The following is a 21,859-nucleotide window of genomic DNA, read 5'->3' as shown; positions in this document are numbered from 1 at the left end:
GATTAGCCAATCTGGGATACAATGCATTGGCTGCAAGATAGATCTTTAGTCAGATTGGACATTTCTACATCAGGGTCCATAGGGTATCCACAGGATACCTTGGGGTATAGGTGTGACGTCAGTCGCAGGGCACCAAAGAGTTAAGCTTTCAGCCTCCCAGGATGCACTAGGTCCCCCTCCTATACCCCGCCCCCGGGCCAAGGCACCCCAGTTTAGTTTGGTGCCCGGCCGGAGTCGGGTGCACCTGTTGGAGTGGGGGCTAGAAGAGCCCCTGAAGCTTATTCTTCATGCAGCTGTGGCTGCACATCTGGATGAACAGCATGGACAGTCAGTCCTGACGTCCATGCTGTCTTCCCTACACCCCGCCGGTACCAGAACGCCGGTACTGATCCGGGGATGCTGGTGGGCGTCTGGGGTCACAGCTAGCGGTGACCCCAGATGCTCCGGACCATGGCCGGATTCAAGGGGGACAGAGGTAAGCAGCGGGGTCCCGCGGTGGGTCCCCGCTGATCACATGGTCCTAAGTCCCCAGGCAGGGGGCTCCCTGGGGACTGGCTGCAGCGTGGAGCCAGGCGACCAACCTGCGCTCCCACTACCCCCTGGGACAGCGGACCGCAGCAGAGCGGTAGCGCTGCGGCGTCCCAGGGGTTAAATGCATGCCAGGGGAGCGCGCCTTCCCTGTCTCACAGCCGGCGCCTCCCCCGCTGCACACAGCCCTCTCTGCATGCTGCCGACTGGTCCTGTGGCAGCGCTCCTCCCCCAGGCCAGCCTCCTCTCTGCTCCTCGGCGGCCATCTTCCCAGAACGCATGGTGAACGCTGCTGGAAGCGCTGGACGGAAGCATCGTGGTCTGGGTCCCCCCGCATACCTCTCCTCCGCTGTGGTCAGGTCTGTGTATGCAGCGCTGTGTCCTACCAGGCCCTGTGTCTGTGTAGTTGAGTGATCAGCGCTGTTAGTGCAGGAATTGTTATTTTTCTGCATTGTATGTGACTGTGCTAGCGCTGCTGCCTGTAACTTTTCTTCTCTAAACTGTCAGCTTTATTACTGTCCCTGTTCTTCTGCTAAAGCCCTTGCGGTGCGGTGCTGCAGGGTGGTCTCTCGCCTATTTAATACTTAATTGGTGAGAGAGGTCACATACGTGGTGCCATCATGTCTGAAAGTGATTTTCCCCTCCGGCTACAGTGTACCACGTGCAAAGTACCGTTAGCGGAGGGGGAGGGTAGCGCGGAGGGCCTTTGCCGGCAGTGTTTGTCCATGGCGCGGCCTATTACGGTTACAGCACCGGTACAGGAGCCGCCCTGGGCTTGTTTCGCTCAGGCGTTAACAGCTTTAGTGGGCCAGTTAGCTCCGCAGCCCGCGTTTACTCCGATGGGTTTGTCCCAGCAGTCTGTGGTGTCGTCACCCATGCAGGGGTTCCCACGACAATTGGTGGTACCCCACAGTCTCCCTATTTCCCCGCTCCCGGGTTCTCAGGAGCCAGCGTGGGTTAACTCCCTGACGAGTTCTGTACAGCACTTGTCGGATGTGTTGCAAGGGGAGTCTGTGATGCGGCCTCATAAAAGGCCGGTGGCGTCTCTGTCCGCTCCTTATGAGGATGACGAAGGGACGTCTGATGATGGGGAGATTCTGGATCCTTACGATCAGGAACCTCTCCATACTAAGGACGCTGATGCTAAGTCCAAAGTATATATTCCTGGACTTATTCGGGCGGTCCGCACAGCCTTGGTGATTGAGGACGAAGTTCCCCCAGCGGCTAAATCTAAGTATGCCTTTTTCAAAGATGTGAAGGGCGATGCCACAGTCTTTCCTCTTTCGGGTCAGTTGGTGGACCATTTAGAGGAGGCGTGGAAACAACCTGGCAAAAGATACCAGCCGCAGAGACGCCTGGCGGTGGCTTATCCGTTCGCGGATAATTATTTTGCTAAGTTGGAATCCCCTCCACAGGTGGATTCTCACGTGACCCGTCTTGTCCGTAGTGCCACATTGCCGATGCCATCCATGTCCTCCCTTAAGGATGCTACGGACCGCAAGGTAGAAATCTGCCTGAAGTCCGCTTATTCCCTTGCAGGGGGGGCAGCACGGCCGGCTATGGCCATTTGCTGGGTTGCCAGAGCGATGGAGCGCTGGGCGGATTCATTAGAGGCTTCTTTTGAATCCGACTGTCCGGCCGATCAGGCGGAGTTGATTGGCAATCTCCGTGATTCGGCCACCTACATCAACGAGGCGGCTCTAGACATTAGTACTCTGGTGTCTAGAATTTCTTCAGCAGCGGGAGCTGCTCGTCGCACCTTGTGGCTGCGATCCTGGAAGGCGGACGCAGATTCCAAGAAAGGTCTGGAAGCGTTGCCGTTTACCGGAGAAGTTCTCTTCGGTCCGGATCTGGATAAGATTGTGGCCACGCTGGCGGCAGCCAAATCTGCCTGTCTCCCGTCGGCCGCTGCTCCTTCTGGTTCGGGACCATCGTCCTTTCGGTCATCTAGGGCCCAGGGCAGGCCCAAACCACAGTCGTTTCCTCGACAGGCTGGCCCTAAGAAATCGGTCAAGCCCCGGAAGCAGGCATGGAGTACCAGACGTCCGGCCCCCAAGCCAGATGACAAGCCTGCGGCCTGACGGTCCGTGCTCCCTTTGGGGGATCCCAGGGTGGGAGGCCGCCTGCTACAGTTCGCCCAGTGTTGGTCGACCACTACGACAGACACTTGGGTTCTGGAGGTGGTTTCCCACGGATACGCCCTCTCATTCCGGCACAGACCCCCGGCTCGCTTCTTCACCACGGGTCTCCCATCAGACCGGAACAAGGCTACGGAGCTGCGGAAGGTATTGCACACTATGCTCCAGGCTGGAGTTATAGTGGCGGTTCCATTCTCCCAGAGGGGCCAGGGTTTCTATTCAAATCTATTTTTGGTACAGAAACCCAATGGGTCCTATCGTCCGATTCTCAACCTCAAAGCACTCAACAAGTCTTTGCGGGTCCCGAAGTTTCGGATGGAGACCCTACGGTCCATCATTCTGGCGCTGGAACCTGGGGACTACTTGGTGTCATTGGACATACAGGACGCTTACCTGCATGTCCCTATTCTTTGGCGCCATCAACAGTTCCTCAGGTTTGCAATCAGCAGCGACCACTTCCAGTTTCGGGCGTTACCTTTTGGCCTGGCAACAGCACCACGTGTTTTCACCAAGGTGATGGCGGTCATGGCGGCTTCTCTGCGGCTGCAGGGAGTCCGCATGTTGCCGTATTTGGATGACCTGTTATTGGTGGCAGGATCTCCAGAGCTCCTGTTACGCCACTTGGACCTGACCATTGCACTGCTGCAACGGCACGGCTGGCTAATCAACTGGCAGAAGTCCACTCTAATCCCGTCTCGGAGGATTCTGCATCTTGGAGCCTTATTGGACTCGGGACAGCAAAGGATCTTCGTGACGGAGGACAAGATCTCTGCTTTACAGTCAAGGGTGCGCAGTTGTCTGCACAGCCGCCGGGTGTCCTTACACTCGGCGATGAGGTTACTGGGCTCCATGGTGTCGGTGTTCGACATGGTGGAATACGCCCAGTTTCACTCCAGACCTCTGCAGCACCTGATCCTGTCCAAGTGGAACGGGCTGACTCAGTCTCTGAAGTCCCAGACGATTGTGCTCACCCAGGAGGTTCGCCTGTCCCTTACGTGGTGGTTACAGACGACCCACCTCAACAAGGGACGTCCGTTCTGGGTTCCAAATTGGGTCCTGTTGACAACGGACGCCAGTCTTCGGGGCTGGGGAGCAGTTTCGGGTCCACACTTGTTCCAGGGCAGGTGGACGCCGACAGAAGCGGAGCTTCCAATAAATATCTTGGAACTCCGTGCGGTCTTCAATGCTCTCCAGCAGGCACAGCGGTTTCTCCAGGGTCGCCCGGTGCAGGTCCAGTCGGACAACGCTACCACCGTGGCCTACATAAACAGGCAAGGAGGAACTCGCAGTCGGGCGGCTCTCGTAGAGGTCTCTCGGATCCTGGTTTGGGCGGAGCGCAATCTTCCGGCCATATCAGCGGTCTTCATCCCGGGAGTGCTCAATTGGGAGGCGGACTTTCTAAGTCGCCAGGACGTTCATCCGGGGGAATGGTCCCTGCACCCGGACGTTTTTCAACTACTGGTGGACAGGTGGGGTCTTCCAGAAATCGACCTCATGGCGTCCCGGCACAACAACAAGTTGCCGGTGTACGGGTCTCGCACAAGAGACGAAGGGGCGTCTCTGGTGGATGCTCTGTCCGTCCGGTGGACGTTCCGGTTCGCATACCTGTTCTCTCCGGTCTCCCTTCTTCCACGGGTAATCCGGAAATTCAAACAGGAAGGAGGGACGCTCCTGTTGATAGCTCCCGCGTGGCCCAGACGGCACTGGTTCTCAGACCTTCAGGGTCTGTCCGTGGACATTCCTCTGCGGTTGCCGCTACGACCGGACCTTCTGTCTCAGGGTCCTTGCCTTCACCCGGACCTGACTCGGCTGTCTTTGACGGCGTGGCTGTTGAGACGGCCATGCTGAGGTCCCGGGGGTTTTCCAGCTCTGTGGTGCGTACCATGTTACGAGCTCGGAAACCGTCTTCCGCGAGGATATACCATCGCGTGTGGCATACGTTCTTCCAGTGGTGTCGACCGAGAGGTTATGCACCGCGGGAGTTTCGTCTGTCTCGTATTCTCGCCTTCCTGCAAGCGGGACTTCGCCTTGCTTCTTTGAAGGTACAGGTTTCGGCCCTATCTGTCTGGTTTCACCGTAGGATTGCTACAATCCCGGATGTGCGCACCTTTATGCAGGGTGTTCTCCGCATTCAGCCGCCCTTTGTTCCACCTGTGGCGCCTTGGGATTTGGCTGTGGTCCTGAGGGCTCTCCAAGGACCGCCGTTTGAACCACTGGGCTCAGTGGATCTTAAATGGCTAACAGCTAAGACTGTTTTCCTTCTGGCCATTGCTTCGGCCAGACGTGTTTCTGAGTTAGGGGCTCTTTCTTGTAGACCCCCTTTCTTGGTTTTTTATGGGAACAGGGCAGTGCTCCGCACTCGGCCCGAGTTTCTTCCCAAAGTTGTTTCCCAGTTTCATATTAACGAGGAAATAGTTGTTCCGGCCTTTAACTCACCGGGTCTTTCCGTGGGTGAGGCCTCTTTGGATGTTGTGCGGGCCTTAAGGACTTATGTTGACCGCACTTCTTCGTTTAGGAAGTCGGACGCTTTGTTTGTCCTCTTTGGCTTCCGTAAAAAGGGTTGGCCTGCTTCAAAGCAAACTTTGGCAGCCTGGATCCGTATGGCTATTTCTGAAGCTTATCTTCATGAAGGCCTACCGGTCCCTCCTTCTCTGAAGGCTCATTCCACTAGGTCTGTGGGTCCTTCGTGGGCAGCTCGACGTGGTGCCTCGGCAGTTCAGATCTGCAAGGCTGCTACGTGGTCTTCTGTCCATACCTTCGTGAGGTATTACAGGTTTGACACCTTCGCCTCTCAGGATGCTTCCTTCGGGCGGCGGATTCTCCTTTCTGCACAGGAGCGTCCCCACCCTTAAAGGATACTGCTTTGGGACATCCCCAAGGTATCCTGTGGATACCCTATGGACCCTGAAGTAGAAAATATGAGATATGGTAAGAACTTACCCTTGTTATCTCTATTTCTACGAAGTCCATAGGGTTCCACAGGACTCCCGCCCTGTCGCACCTGTGCTGCAGATGGGCTTTGCTCTGGTCACCGGTTTTCCGTCTCCCTCTGGTGAGAATGTGATTCTTGTATGTGTCCAGATCTTTGTTCTCTCTCTTCCTTCTCCTCCTCCGGCCTATGGCTTGGTAACTAACTGAGGTGCCTTGGCCCGGGGGCGGGGTATAGGAGGGGGACCTAGTGCATCCTGGGAGGCTGAAAGCTTAACTCTTTGGTGCCCTGCGACTGACGTCACACCTATACCCCAAGGTATCCTGTGGAACCCTATGGACTTCGTAGAAATAGAGATAACAAGGGTAAGTTCTTACCATATCTCATATTTTTTAACTCCAAATCGTTACCACGACTGCCTGGGGAGAGTTCAGGGGAAATCGTGTACATCGGCTGATTGGGAGCAAGTCGGTATGTGTGTGGGCACCATGAGAGAGACCGTATATGCTAACTCAGTTTGTGCCAACTGTTTTTTTGGGTGGAAGCATGATTGGCTAAAAGGAACACAGGGTGGATTTACCCCCTGTGGTATTCTGTGTAAGAATGGGATATGAAGTGCATGATGTGAGCCCTGTATGGGTGTATCTTTGTGAACATGAACTGCTGTAACATCTGTATGCTGTACCCCCTTGAAGCTGAAGGGACGGGACTTTTTCAAGACTATTGAGCAATAAACATCTTTGCCTTTGCGACTGCATCTGAATCCTGCAACCAACAGAATTGCGCAAAACGCTATTCCGTTCTCCAGCTGTTCTGCATTGAACTCAATGTCTCAAGCTGTTAACCCCTCTGCCAGCTACCGTGCAGAGACTGGTCCTTTGCGAGGGATCAGGAGGAATCAGCCGACACCAATCAGGAGGTCCGGCCGCAGCTTGTCGATGCATACGCGGCTCCGGGTGCCGGCGGTAGGAGCCTGGTTATATGTAAGAAGCAGTTCCAAACGGCGATGGTAGAGTTTGGTGGTGGCAGCATCGTTACACGCCCACGGTGCAGTGGGCGGAGTCAGTAACAGGCGGTTACTGACGGTAAGCGGGATTCCCTGATACCCCAAGATCCAGATCTATTTGACTCAGAAGTTCTGGTGTGTTCGGATTTCAGCAAACCCGAACCTCGCATCTCTAATTATATCAGGCGATGGAACAGTCCCCATCAATTCTTGGACTTTCCTTCATTTCCATCTTCCCTCCTTTTCCGTCACCTCTCAGTCTATGAGGATATTTGTCCGGTGTAGGCGCTCTAGTACCACTTTGTCATCCATTTACATATGGAGAACTGCAAAGTGCAGATGGAGCGGTCCGTGGTGATATGGTAACGTGAGCTCACACTTTAGCCCCACACCCAAACTATGGATGAAGCTGTAGGTCTGGCTGCAGAAGATCTCACTACTCAATAACGTTAACGAGAGCAGGAATGGACTCTTCAGAAATTAGTACAGCTCTCCCATTGCGCAAAGAACTCATTTTTGGATTGTTGGTGAAGCAAGTGAGGCTGAGGCAGTGGTTTAGTTATCGTTTTGGTGGTATTGTCCACTCTAAAAAGCGGTCTATACGCCACACACAAATTTATATATCAAGTCACTGGCTTTAGTGTCTCTGAAGATCTTAAAGTAATCATAATACTATAGCAATTACCATATATAAGCGCTCTTCTGCGTCGCCGCTGCACGGGCTGTCATACCTGGGGGGCTTTGGTGGAATTCTCAATCCGCCATTATTTATCGGTGGTGGTTCTCACTTCCACACCACTGAATGCCTGATTGTTTCCAGATGGTCAAACAATTGATTGTTTGATCCAAAGTTCTGGAAAAAGACCACCACATCTGTGTTGGCCAATCAGAGGCCCCCAATACACTTTTTAATGAAAGCGGTCATTATGTATTGATGAAGGCGGAAAATAACATTAAATAATACTCTTATGGGGGCAATATTATTTTATTAATACATTTTGGGTGCAAAAATGTGTAATGTGATGCAATATTTATTTTTACTTGTATTAATGTGCTAATAATTATTAATCGGTGTTACCAAATAAGTATGCCCACATCATAAAATGATAGATGTTACCCACCATCATAAATACATTATTTATTTATTTTTTTAAAATTGATCAATGGTGATTTTATTACAGCGGTTTCATACTTCCGTTTTTAGTAGGTTTTGCCTTTTGTAAATGTGCCAGTTTCAAAGCTGTTGGAAAACCAGCATTTTTGATAAACCACCCATAAATAAATTTCCCCTTGGGTTTAAGCTAAACTCCGGACCATTCCCCACTTTTTTTTTTTTCTCTTGCTTCCGAATTCCCTATTTTTTTTTTTCCTTTTTGCTCCCTGTATGGGTGCTCTTGACCTAATTACTATTAGCCTATTGTGCTGTATTTCATTGTTGTTTTCTGGTTTTAGATTTTTTTTTTTTTTGACATATGAAATGTTGTAAAAGGTTTGAGCAGACAGACTTGGGATCGACAATCGCAGGCACCATATCGATGATTATAGTTAGAATCGAAACGGGATCAGCACATGCAAATTAAACAATGTCAATAATTGTGGAAATAGCTTTTCAATATATTTATATATAAATTGTGTGTGTATATACAGTCGTACCCTTATATTAAGGCTGAATCTAAAAAAAAAACCAGAATTCTCCCATAGAGAACTCCCGAGTGGAGGGGGTGTGGGGGTGTAGTATGGTGTTTAAGGGGCTACACCTCAAAAGCTGTTGTATTCAAATGAGCACACAAACCTGTGAATTAGCAGCACCACCATTTTGTGAGTGACAGCAATCTCGCTGTGAGAGTGCTGAATCTGCAGTTAACAACAGGGTGTGATGGCATACCATATATAGTGCGTAAGGAACACGTCCATTAAGGCGTCAGCCTTAATGATCGGAATTTAATTGCTTTTTTAAGTTTGCGTTGCAGAAATTCAGTAGGTTTTGTGAAATCTCAGATCATGTCTAAGAAGCCTTAATGGGACATGTGACACCGTAAGAGTTTTTGTCTATTGAAATATAAAATATATAGTGTGTGCGTATATAATGTATGGGTTTGTGTATATATGTATCTGTTTGTGTATATTTATACACGCACACACAGCAGGGTGACTATTTCTCAGTCAGTGTGAGTGACAGCTTATTGGGATCTCTTCCTTCCTCCCCCCTCACTGACATGTGAGGAACACACTTGACAAAACCTCTCACATTGTTCTGTGTTAGGGCAGCGGGTGGGAGAGAGGCGTAGGGATATATTGGGCTGTCAGCCATGCCTCAGTGCTCCTGCTGACAGGCTTCCCAGAGCGATGCTTCCCCGACATTTCCTCTGGAAGCCCTTGAAGTCTTGTGCGGATTTCTTTGCAGTTTGCAGAAATTGACACTTCTAGTAACACAGCTCTGGCTGATTCAGACTGTTTTATTGCTCGGAAGGGGCTGAGGCCAAGGCGGCTCGAGGAACGTTCGACCAGTGCGGTCAGACAGGGGCACCACCCCATAGAGGGCGTACCCCTCCCAACATCCCGATTTCAGCCGAAGTGTCCTGCAGGTGGTCTGGTCGGGGAGGTTGGGCACCCCCATCGCCGCAGCATTTGCGGCGGGCCCGGACCCCGGAGTAGGTGAATGGATGCTGCGCACGGCATCCATTCACTGTAGGGAGAGAGAGGTCTGGGGGAAGCCCAGCTAGTGACGGAGTGCTGGGCTCGCCTCAGCCTGACGTTACATGGGAGGCGTGCCCCCAAATGTCATTTAGGGGACGTGGCCTATGGTAATTAGGCCACACCCCCATTTTCAGTCCGCGCGATAACTACCCAGGCGGCATAGGGCACGGCTACCCCTGGAGCCGGCCCTGGGCTGAAAGCGTCTTGTGTAAATCTAAATGTATCGCTCAACATGATTTCTTTCTCACTATTACACCCATGGCTGAACCAAAATGGAAGCACCACTAACTATTCCCTCTACTCTCATCCAGCACATACCCCATATCGGCAAGGACTCACTGCCCCTCCATGCATCTTGTCACACCCTCCTCCTACTTATCACTACACCTCTCCTCTCCAATATCTCCTCCCCATCACTCGTTCCCCCTGCACCATCCTCACTGCCCATCCCACACTAGCTGCAAATTCTCTTCCATCCACACGGAATATTACATTCAGTCACATCAATCCCTGTCCCAGTGGCACTTATAATCCTGCACATACACTGTAGGGCTCATTTTCGTCAGAGGCCATACAACCTGCCAGTATGTTTTTAAATGATGGGAGGGAATAAGAGTAACTGGAGGAAACCTACTCAAACATGGTGAGAACATACAAACACCACACCGACAGGCCTTGGTTGCAATCTAACCCCAGTGCTGTGAGGCAGCAGGCTAACATTTCTGCCACACTGCTGCCTGGTTGCTGGTGACATATTCCTCAAACCAGGGGCTTCATGCAAACCCCATATCCCACTTGTACTCCTTCTCCTCCAGAATTTCACACCCACCTCGTAGCTCCAATCTTTCCAGCCATTGTATTCTATTTCCCTTTTCTCCCCTTGTCCTACTCACTCATCCGCAATAACCTTGCACCTACACACCACCTATTCCCCTGGACTCCGCTCAGCCACCTTGAGCCTCTTCAACTGTGATACTGCTCCCCCTGTATCTCTCCTATAGGGATCTCTCCCTCATCCGATCTCCTCAGCACAGTGGTCTGCAAGGCGCTTCCGGCTTTCCCCTGGCTGCGTCTTCCTGCTCAGTGATGGGCCTTCCGATGGGCAGTAGTAACATATTTGTGTTTGGTTTCTCCCAGATACACGTCACATACGCTCGCATCCATGTTTAAAGCCACTTCTTTTATATGCAACAAACACGTTTGCTATTAAGCAGGAATAAGCTATAAAAACTCTTAAGGGTGGGATGTACTAAACATCGCATTGTGGATGCGTTACTTCCCGCCGCTTATTGGGTACAAACGGCAGTTTTCAGATCTTTGTACGCGTTTTCCTTTTAGTACATCACGCCCTAATACAGTAGCAACAACTCCATGTCTCACATGCACAAGGAAATAATAAAGGAAAATGGCTTAAACACATTCGGAGAAGCCTAGTTTATTCCAGAGCGATGAAGAATGTACCAATCGGCATCAGGACGTGTTCCCAAACAGCCAATCGCATGTGGTTAATTTCTGCCAACGGCTGTCATCGTGGTTTTTATCCCCCTCCGCTGTTTGTAGCTGCCCCTAACTCTCATATAATACTCTCTCCGGCATATATGCGTGTTTTTCATGGAATGGTTCTCGACAGCGGTCTCTGGTACATTAGTTCATCAGGGTGAAATTCTGTTATTAACGAATTCCTATCCTTTCCACGCGTATAATCCATAATGGTCTTTACACAGCGCGCACGGCTTTTCAGCTAACATTTTTTACTTTCCAATTTTAGATCTCTCCTTGACATGCGTTTGTGTCGAGGACAGAACGGCTGGCGGGTAACTAGTCTTATTAATCATCTTTTCATAGATTTATACTTCCTGCGTTTTAGTAATGCCTCTCAGCTCTGTTACTCTTTGCAGTGGGAATATGTGTTTTTACCTTGTCATGGGTGAAATTAATCAGATTTATGACATGTGAATCAATTTACATCTTCAATCTCAGTCATAAGACTAGAGTAAAAAAATAAAATCTATATGGTATGTCCTAGTAATGAAAAAAAGTTTGAAGTGCTACGCTAGTAAGAATTAATCATGTAAAATATTTGCCTTGGCTCTTTGATAAAGCTCCCCACAGGAGCGAAACGCGTTAGGAAAGCTTTCTCAGGTGGTCTTGCTGCCCTAATATCCAAGGATCACTTTGGTTCACATACCGCTGTATAGATTCCATGAGAGGATGGATCTGTTAGTGAGGAACGAGACTCTGAAAGTGGCCTCACACCTTTGAACTCTGTGTGTGGTCCTGGGTCTGCAGGCAATTACCTCACACCTCCGGAGCCGGCCAGCTTGTGTTGAGACACAGAGCAAGTGCAGCCACGCACCTTTGATCCCTGCATGCAGCTCCTGAATACAGGCTACTATCCACATCCCTGGAGCCGGCCAGCTCGTACTGTGATACAGAGTAAGTGCAGACAAGATATAGCTGACATTTTAATAAGAACTGTACACTGTCATATGTGGACATTGGCTAAAGGATCGTCAAAAGATAATTTCCATAGCAGTGTTCCCTTGAACACTAAGGAAGGAGGAGTGTGGACAGCAGTGTGTGCGCTAGCCATTTATTATATTAAAAAAAGTATTTGTTCCAAATTTTGTCACCAGGTCATATTCATGCAAGATGGTGGACTGCCCCCCCCCCCCCCCAATCACAAGTTGTATTCAAAAGCAACACTTTACCGAATAATGGGTCAACAGCCGATACTTTGACACCTTGGATTACTAGACCTCACACCAAACTGGTTTTAATTAAGAAGAATAACCAGGTGTATAGTTAAGAATATCAGATCTGAAAGTCCGCATTAAACATCAAGTACTGGCTATTCTGGAATGCTGTCCCTCAAATGGAAACTGTTGTTGATCACAATGGGGGACACATTCACAAGTGTAGCTTTTTTCAAGTGATTTACAGCGCCACCTAGTGACAAAATGTCGTTTTTTTGTGTTTTTTTGTTTAATACTAGCGCATCCTAGAAGTACTCGTTATATATATTTCTCCTAATTGCAAGAGTTAGAACTTGCTCCATAGCGCAGATACACCTTAATTTTAACCGCTGTGTGTATACATTATAAAACTTACACGCACACCCGCAATAAGTGTAAACAAGCTCTGTATGACTTTGAGGGTATGATTCAATTATTATTTCATGCCATATCTTCAGTCTAAAGTAATGGGAGATCGGAGTGCGATATTCAATTGTTTTGGGCACCCATGGCTGTTTTCACATGTCGTGCCCAAAAGCCCCAGGTTTAGCAGCTAAATCCATCTAAAGTCCTGGTTAGGGCGCTTAAACCACTGACTTTTTGCACATTTCCACTCACCACCTCAGGAGGCTGCAAGCAGAAATGTGCGCGTCGGTGGCTCTCGCACCCAGACGGAGCAATAATTGAACAATTGTTCTGTTGGGCGCCATTTAATTAAAGCCGCTCTAAAAAAATTGAATTCTCCCCTGACTGTGGAATGATTGAACCAGATGTGGGATTTAAGTATCTGAAAACTGCTGATCCACTGGGATTTTCACGCAGAACAGTCTGCAGAGGTTGCAGAGCATGGTGGGTGAAAAACTCCTCGGTAATGAAAGAGGTCTGATGAGAATGGTCAGACTGGTTCAAGCTGTCAGGAAGATGACCGTAACTGAATGCACAGCACCTCTAACCTTGGCGTGGAATGGCTATAGCAGCAGAAGACCGCATCGGGACCCCCTCCTGCCAGCTAAAAACTGGAAACTGCACTGGGCACAGGCTCGTCAATACTGTGCAATTGAAGATTGGAACATTGTCTCCTGGTCGGATGGACCTCAAATTCTGCTGTGACCTCCAGATAGTAGCAGTGTCGGACTGAAGCATGAAGGGCCCACCGGGGAATGCAGTGGTAGGGGCCCATGCTTAAGGGGTGTGGTTATCCATCAGAGGGGGTGTGGCCAGTCACCCAAAATGCTTGGCTAATCAATAGGTGTAGATTCTATAGAAGGGAACCAATCAGCCATATTGATTAGTGGTACTGATCCACCAGATAACTGACCATCTTACAGAGTAACAATGTATAATTTGAGGTCTGGAACCTGACACCTTGAAGAGGGGGTGGGCCCTTAGGCAGTGGGGCCCACCGAGGATTTCCCCTGTACCCCTGTGGGCCAGTCCAAGCCTGGATAGTAGGGTCATTCTGGTGTAATAACATGGATCCATCCTGCCTTGGGTCAGCGGGTCAGGCTGGTGATGTTATGTTGATGTGGGATATGTGGTTTTTTTTTGGAAACTTTACTAAAACCAATTGAGCATTGTTTAAATGCCACAGCCTACCAGAGTATTGTACCTGACCATGTGCCCACAGCCTGCCCATCTTCTAACCTGGTAATGCGCCATGTCACGTAGCAATGAATGTTCTCCAATGGCCCCTCACAGTCACCAGATAACCGCACAATGCAGCACCTTAGAGATGTGGTGGGAGGGACGGGGGATTCGCAGCATGAACAAATCTATCTCAACCGTGTGTCACCTTCATCGTCACCATGGGCCAGAGTCGGAACATTGCCAGCACCTGGTTGTGTCCATGTCACTAAGAATTCAGGCTGTTCTGGGGGCAAACTCTCATGTAACTAATTAAATGGCCATTGAATGTGTACGTATGCCGACTATGTGTGTTGCCTATAGATTCTGCCATAAGTGCTAATGTTCTATATTTAGCATCAGCCTTGTACCCTGGATGGTGGCACAGATTGCATGCCCCTTGTTACAGCCCTTGGCTTAAGGTAAGGGGGGAGGATGGCTGTGGGAGGGTTTCCACTAATAAAAAGAAGAGACTTTCTAAGCCGAGATGCCGCTGTAACAAGTAATACATTATTGTCACCCTCCCTCCTTGTGTTCTCTCTAGAACGCCTGTAGACAATCTCCCATTCCCACCTGCAGCCTGCACAGATGCCTCTGTTACTTATAGCTCTCAGTGTTTGACATCTCCTATAGTACTTGGCAGGCGGTATCTGCATAATGCCATAATGTGTGAATTGAAAGGTGAAAGTTTGGAATCCTAAAGGGTTGTGCGATCAGAATTTGCTGGCGCTATATAAGTAAATGTATAAAATCAAAATACTACGGGGGTCTATTCATGAAGCGCAGAAGAGCCCTGTTTCGCTGAAATCTTGGGCTCTTTGCTTTTGTGCAAATCATGGAGCACGTTGCCGTGGATACGTTTATTACTTCTGCAGTGCTGTCCCCGCTCCATACCTGCATCGCATCACCATACACTCGTATGGTGAGTGCAACTCATAGAAGAACGGAAAGCTCAGCTGTGCACAGATTCGCCATCTGAGGACGGCGTAATCTGGGGTGTAGTAGGTATTACCGCCCTCGGCAGGGGTGAAAACCCCGATCGTCAAAAGGTAAGTATTCACTAACCTAATTCTACCCCCTAACCCTCCCTTAGGGGTGCCTAACCCTGTGCCTAAAAAAGTGCCTGAACCTAATCCACCTCCTTCCCCGCAGCCTAAACCGAAGTCTCCCGAGGGGGGGTGCCTAACCCTAAGTCCCCCCGGGAGCTCTAAAACCTAACCCTCCCCGCCGCGGCTGTCCGCGCCCGGCTTACCTTCGTTCGGTATGCCGGGCGTCGGACTCCCGGCGTATGGATAATGACAGGCGTCGAGTTTTCGATGCCTGTCATTAGTACCTTGTCAGGATTAGAGAGTCGGGAAGCCGGCGATCGGCATGTAGCCCGTCTCTTTGCTAACTACATCCCCGTAATCTGTACCGCAAGGTGAACAGAGCAGGGAAGTTGCATATTTTCCTTCTCGCTGTCTGGAGCACCCAACAAAGCACAGAGAGAACATACAAACTCCCCACATATGAGCAATGACTGGGCTATAACCGGAGTGCTGTGTGGTAGTAATGCTAACCACTATGCCATCTGTGCTACTCCAGACTGAGCCACTAAAGTTTCTTGTTTTGGGGTTATTTGTCACATGAGACTAAAGTTATACTGTATGACGACACGGTGAGTACTGGATGATTGTTAACGATTTCCTGATTTGTAAAAGCTCAGATTTGGAGCGGGTGCGCGTTCTTTCTCTGACTATTATCATGTTTTTCTAATGAAATATAACGCAATTTTTAAAGTGTACATCGTGGGGGCAGCCATTTTGTGGCCACGTAGCCTGTCCATTCACTGCAGAAGATACTTTTTAATTATATATTTTTTTTCTCAGCAGCCTTTAAAGCTGAGGACACATTTAGGCTATACACTGTATTTTTAGATAAACGTTACAATCTCCTCACATATGTTTTATCAGCGCGGTCGCTGAAGGCCGTGGATAAGCGCTAGTGTATTGGTAATACAATGTAACCTCCATTTTCTTATCTTAATGATGTCCTGGTCAAATAAACGATTGATATCAGGGCTTGCAGAGATGGAAGAGAATGTTAATTCCAGGCTGCTGAAATATTTCACATGCTGCCTGTCAGCCCTCAGAAAATTGGGGTCACTTCCACAAAGAGCTCAGGCTTGCCATTAAAAGCTCTCTGACAGACCCACTCTTGTTGCTAGGCCCTTGTACTTACTGAAGGGAGTCGCAGTCGTATAAAATGTGCACATTTAATAATTTTATAGTGTGTTTTTTTTTTTTTTTTTACTTCAATGACTAACTTCATTTGTCATATATGATATGTTTGTGTGTGTGTACAGTTTTTGAAGCCTCTACAAGGACCTCATCCCTCCTTGTGCTGTCTGAGAGTATCACAGTTTTTTGCTGGTTTGTGATATTGCTGGTCTCTTACAGTACAGAGAATCTTCCCCCTGTGGTGTTCTTCCTGTACCCCAATTCAGAGTTTCGCCAAGCTCCGCCATTACAGTCCAGGTTTTAAGGATATCCATGGTTGAGCACAGGTGACTTAATTAGCACCTCAGTCAATTTTTTTTAACCACCTGGACTCAAGCATGGATATACTTTAAAACCTGGACTGTAATGTTGGATTTTGGGGAACTCTGCCGGAATTAAAGGTTTAATTTGTAGTGATTTATTAGATGCCCCATTTTGGTTAAATACAGCACTTCTCTATTCCGTTTACATGTCTTTGTGCCATTTCAGCTTTAGAGGAAGGTTTATCAGACCTTCTAAAAAGCACCAGTGAAGAGGTGTTGCACCATAGCAACCAATCAGGTGGTAGCTATCATTTTATAGACTGTAAAAGATGACTGTTAGAAGCTGATTGGTTGCTATTTAGCAACCTACATTTGCCCTCTTTAGAAGGTTTGATGCATCTTCCTCTTATGGTGCATACACACGGTCAGATATGTCAGATGAACGATTTGACCAACTATTTGAACGATTTCAGACAGTATTAAAATTAATGGAATCGTCCAGATCTGACCACAAACATATCAGATATTGTTATCTGACAAACGGGAACGCCTATCGCTCATCGTTGCAGTCACACATGTCAGATTTTCTTTCAGATATGTACGATTGAACAATTTTTACAATCGTTATCATTCAGACAGAAAATCTGACCGTGTGTATGCACCATTAATGTATTGAAGGGATCAGCTATATATGATAGCTATAGACATCTCATGGACCACAGAGGTGGTCCTGCCAGGCCAAAGACCACCTCTACCGCGTCTTCCAACATGCCGGGTAATCTTCATGTTGATTTTGGTATAGATCCGTTTTAGGTTGAAAAGTATATGGCCCCCTCTTACAAATTTAGTGGGTAACGGTTGGTGACATCTGACTTTAAAAAAAAAAAAAGCAAATGGACGGCATTGGCAAGTGCTTTATTTCAGCCATATGAAATCTGTGAATTTTCAAATTGAGCTGTGAGTTTGGAAAGCTATTATGCGAGCATTGTCCTGTCATTGCTAGCTGTAGTGGCCGGCCAGTCGGTACAGTCCATTCCACTCATGGTCATTTTCATCTCTTTATACCAACAGTGGGAACGTCTGTGGTTTGCGATCCTCACCTCCACCTTCCTCCTCACCCTCACCTGGTTTTATTTCTGGTGGGAAGTTCACAATGACTACAATGAGTTTAACTGGTGAGTACATTTACTGCTTTCATCATCTGTATGTCATTACGTTACGTTCCACAGGGATAATGCACAGTAGTCCACACCTAGAGGTGATGGCTTGTACGAGGGTGGTTCAGTAAGTAAAGTAACAAGACCCCTCTCATGTGTAATGTTCTCTACTTCATTCTAATTCCCCGCCATGCCAGAGCAGATAGACTGCTGCTTCCCCTCACAGCCATTAGACTGCGCCTCATATCAGTCATACTGTCCCAACATCGGCTGTAAGATGGCGGAAACATGGTCGCACATTGAGGTGCGTAGTGTGATCAGATTTCTATGTCTAAAGGGCACATCAGCAGCTGAAATTCATCGCCAACTTGTCCAGGTGTACGGCGATAACGTCATATCACGGAAACAGGTTTGGGTTTGGTGCCCCGCCATTTTGCAACTCCTGTTGGGACAGTATGACTGATATGAGGCGCAGTCTAATGACTGTGAGGGCAAGTAGTGGTCTACCTGCTCCGGCCTAGCGAATGAAGTAGAGAACATTAGACATGAGGGGTCTTGTTAACTATTGAACCACCCTTGTATGGTCATGTGGCAACTCATCGGGATGGCTCCAGCTGATGGCCCTACTGAAGCCATGAGTTTTGGCGGCTCCTTAGGACAGAACAGAAAAAGACGTCTGGGAAACGCCATGCATTTGGCTGGCCTCTACACCTATAGACGGACTGTTTTGCTCTTACTGGGGCTCATCAGTAGAGGATAGGGTTTATGCTTGGCATTTGAGTGCCTGCCACCTAACTCTAAGTAAACTATGCCATTGCTGCAGTAAGGTTGACTATATAACACTGCACATATGAGCTGAAAACCTGTGTCCTACACTGATGAATCACAGTGAGGATTAAACAGTGTTTCTGCAGGTTGGAGTTCTGTCCAGGCATGGCCCATGTTATGCTATGGATGCCCGGTGGTTCTATCATATGCTGCCTTGGTATGGGTATACCCGGATTCCTGCAGGTTATGTGCCTATGAAGACTGGGGTTGAATCATATGTGATTACAGCATTAAAAAGTTTATATCCTTTTGTCTCACTTTATTTTGGTCTTCACTCTTCTAAATGTATTCAGTGATCACGCTGAGCAAAAAAATTGTGGGTCCCAGGGAACCCTCTCTTTAAAAAATTGGGGTCCTGCTCTACTGTTTTTGGGTCCCATTGCATATTATGTGGGGTGAGGGCAGGCAGCAGTTGGGACAGTGCTGGTGGCAGGTAGCAGTTGGGGTAGAGGGGGTTAAGGGCAAGCAGCAGTTGGGATAGAGCTGGGGGTAAAGGCAGGGAGAAGTTGAGCTGGGGCTAGAGGGGAGTTAGGGCAGGCAGAGCTGCAGGTAGGGAGGGAGCAATGGTGAATAGCAGCTGGGGCAGTACTGGGGGCAAGGAAGAGGTTAGGGGCAGGCAGTCCGGGTGTAAGATGTGGGATGCACACAGTTACACCAAGGAAAGGGCCACACAGATGGCCAATAACACTAGAGACAGGGGCCACAGCAGGCCAGTGACATTAGGGACGAGGACCACACAGATGGCCAGGGCAGGGACCTCACCTTTCAGGGAGCTCCTCTCCACCAGCTCCAGAGAGGGTCAGCGTTCTCCTCCTCCAGACAGAGCTGCCTCCAGGAAGGCCGGGGCATCCCAACAGCAGCAGCTTCCAGATGTATTTCTGTAGCACCCGACGGGCCCGCAACATTCTGCACCAAGGCCATCACCTCCAAGCTGGTGCTGCTGTCATCTCCCCCGTCCGGGTCCGATATCACAACAGAGGCAGGAGCAGAGTTTATGGGAGAGACGTCCTGAGTGAGCCGAGAGCACAGGGAGAGCGACTGTAGTCTAAGGGAGCGGCAGCTGCAGAAGGCGGACACGGGGATTCTGGGAGCTGTAGTACTCTCATTCATCTCCGGCCAGTCTGTGCCAGCAGCTTTAGGTTGAGGAGAATCCGCCAGCGGCGATTTGGTTCAGAAGACGCCGCCGGTGGTGATTGGCTGCTGCGACATTACACACAGCGAGTCCAGCAGGACCCACTCAGTTTTAAAAACTGGGTCCCCAACTTCCTGTAGCGTGTAAAACCGCGCAATGGCACGTATTTTGCGAACACTGGTATTATCAGGATAGCTGAATACCATAGGCAGCTGCAATCGCTTCCAATGTATCCGATTTATATTCGTGTTATAAACCTAGAACCCCCCATTTTGAATAGCGAATGAAAACTAATGGAAGTACAGTATACACTCTTGCAACCAACATTTGCGATACCGTGCCGACTGATGTCACCGTTTCTTTAAGACTTTTGTTTCTTGCATACAGTTATATGCAGCATTGCATTGAGAAAAGTCTGTCTCCAACGGTAACCACTTTTAAAGATCTTTTTTTTTTTTTTTTTTTTTTTTTTTAAATCATACAGTAATTATTTCCATTCTTCCCGACGATATAACCGTGTGAGGGGCATCATTTTTTCACAGCACTTTGCCTCAGGCACTAAGGACGTTATAAAGTGAGCGTTGTGGGATGACCAGTATGTTATACTCCTAGTGATGCTAAACTAATGAATTGGACTTTCGATTAAACTTTGGACGACTTTAATTCCGTTCTTAAATAAACGTTCTCTGTCATAGTTGTATCTTCTTTAGTGAAGTGGGTTTTTTTAAAACGGCATTTATCAGCCAGTGACTGTGGTGTTTCGGGCGCATTGTAGATTGAGCTGTGATATATAACGTCAGGACTGCTGCCGAGCAGGGATGGTGCCGGCTCTGGGTGAGTGATTGGGAGATGGATGGGCCAATTAATATTCGGACACGACGGCCAGTGTTTCAATAACCCGGTGAGTGATCTGCAGCGAATGGCCCGGGGGGGGGGGGGGGGGCTTGTTGTGGAAGCAGATGAGGAGACCCCACTGGCGGGTGAAATGACTCTATATACTGAATAGACACTTTTTGCAGTTTTTTCGCTAATTCCCAATCTTTATCCCATGAGGCCACTTCTAGTAATAAACATTTTAAGACCATTGCACGAAGCATTTTGCAGCACTTACAACGTCACACATAGAGGCTTGGCAGAACTTGAAGCCCTGCAATTCCCACTATGCCATGTTTACAGACCTTTTTTTCATTTTAAAGTGTTTACCTTTTAGAAGGCCTTGCGCAGTGATTATCAACCTTTTCAACTCGAGGCTCACTATGCAAGATTTCAAAATTGCCAAGACACAATATCCGGCTACGCGGAGTGCGTGACCAATGATAAAACATTAACATTGCCTCCCACATGCAAATATACACACATTGGCCTCCACAGGAATAAAACACACACTACATCGGCCTCTACAGAAATAAAACACACTACAATGGCCTCCACAGGGATAAAACACACTACATCGGCCTCTACAGGGAAAAAAAACACACTACAATGGCCTCCACAGGGATAAAACACACTACATTGGCCTCCACAGGAATAAAACACACTACATTGGCCTCCACAGGGATAAAAACACACTACATTGGCCTCCACAGGGATAAAACACACTACATTGGCCTCCACAGGGATAAAACACACTACATTGGCCTCCACAGGGATAAAACACACTACATTGGCCTCCACAGGGATAAAAACACACTACATTGGCCTCCACAGGGATAAAACACACTACATTGGCCTCCACAGGGATAAAACACACTACATTGGCCTCCACAGGAATAAAACACACTACATTGGCCTCCACACGGATAAAACACACTACATTGGCCTCCACAGGAATAAAACACACTACATCGGCCTCTACAGGGATAAAAACACACTACATTGGCCTCTACAGGGATAAAAACACACTACATTGGCCTCCACAGGGATAAAACACATTACATTGGCCTCCACAGGAATACGACACATACATTGGCCTCCACAGGAATAAGACACATACATTGCCCTCCACAGGAATAAGACACATACATTGGCCTCCACAGGAATAAGACACATACATTGGCCTCTACAAGAATAAAACGCACTACATTGGCCTCCACAGGAATAAAACGCACTACATTACAAGTGCGCTGAGCTGACCGCCGCCGCACACTTGACAACCGCTTGCGGCACACTAGTGTGCCACGGCACAGTAGTTGAAAAACACCTGCACTTTCCTCTTAGGGGTAAATTTACTAACTCTATTTGCATCGCTGAAACTCAGGTGAGTTTACGCTTCTGAAACTCTCAAATTTACTAAGAAGTGAGTTTAGAGACTTCCTTGTCCGCCCACTATGCAGTGAGCTGTGTGTGGCTAGGGCTCCGCTCCAGACCCGGTGAACTACACACCACAGGGCTGTTTGACAGCCTCCAATCTGCCCCCTGAAGCTTCCTCAGGCACTGGAGACCCCGATTACCTGTATGGAAAAGTATTTCCCCTCCTTTAATGCCGGGGAAATCACAGAGGATCCGCGCTGACCGCCGCCCCTCCGAATCCAAGATGGCGGCCGCGACTCCGCAGCAAGGAGAACT

The 21,859-nt window shown here is 48.7% G+C and overlaps 1 protein-coding gene across 3 annotated transcripts in view; it reads left to right on the top strand.

The window, feature by feature from the left end:
- The window catches only part of GDPD5 (glycerophosphodiester phosphodiesterase domain containing 5), a 245,371-nt gene that overhangs the window by 131,581 nt on the left and 91,931 nt on the right, over positions 1–21,859 (top strand). For all 3 annotated transcript variants that reach the window (XM_088444013.1, XM_088444016.1, XM_088444014.1), the window contains exon 3: positions 17,249–17,352. In XM_088444013.1, the coding sequence (XP_088300139.1) occupies positions 17,249–17,352 (104 nt within the window). The remainder of the gene's footprint in view (positions 1–17,248; positions 17,353–21,859) is intronic.

The sequence above is a fragment of the Taudactylus pleione genome, unplaced genomic scaffold, assembly GCF_031769625.1.
Source record: "Taudactylus pleione unplaced genomic scaffold, aTauple2 ptg000344l, whole genome shotgun sequence".
In the NCBI taxonomy this organism is placed as follows: domain Eukaryota; kingdom Metazoa; phylum Chordata; class Amphibia; order Anura; family Myobatrachidae; genus Taudactylus; species Taudactylus pleione.
Note: the sequence above shows the minus strand (reverse complement) of the source record. Positions and strands in the feature narration are given on the sequence as shown.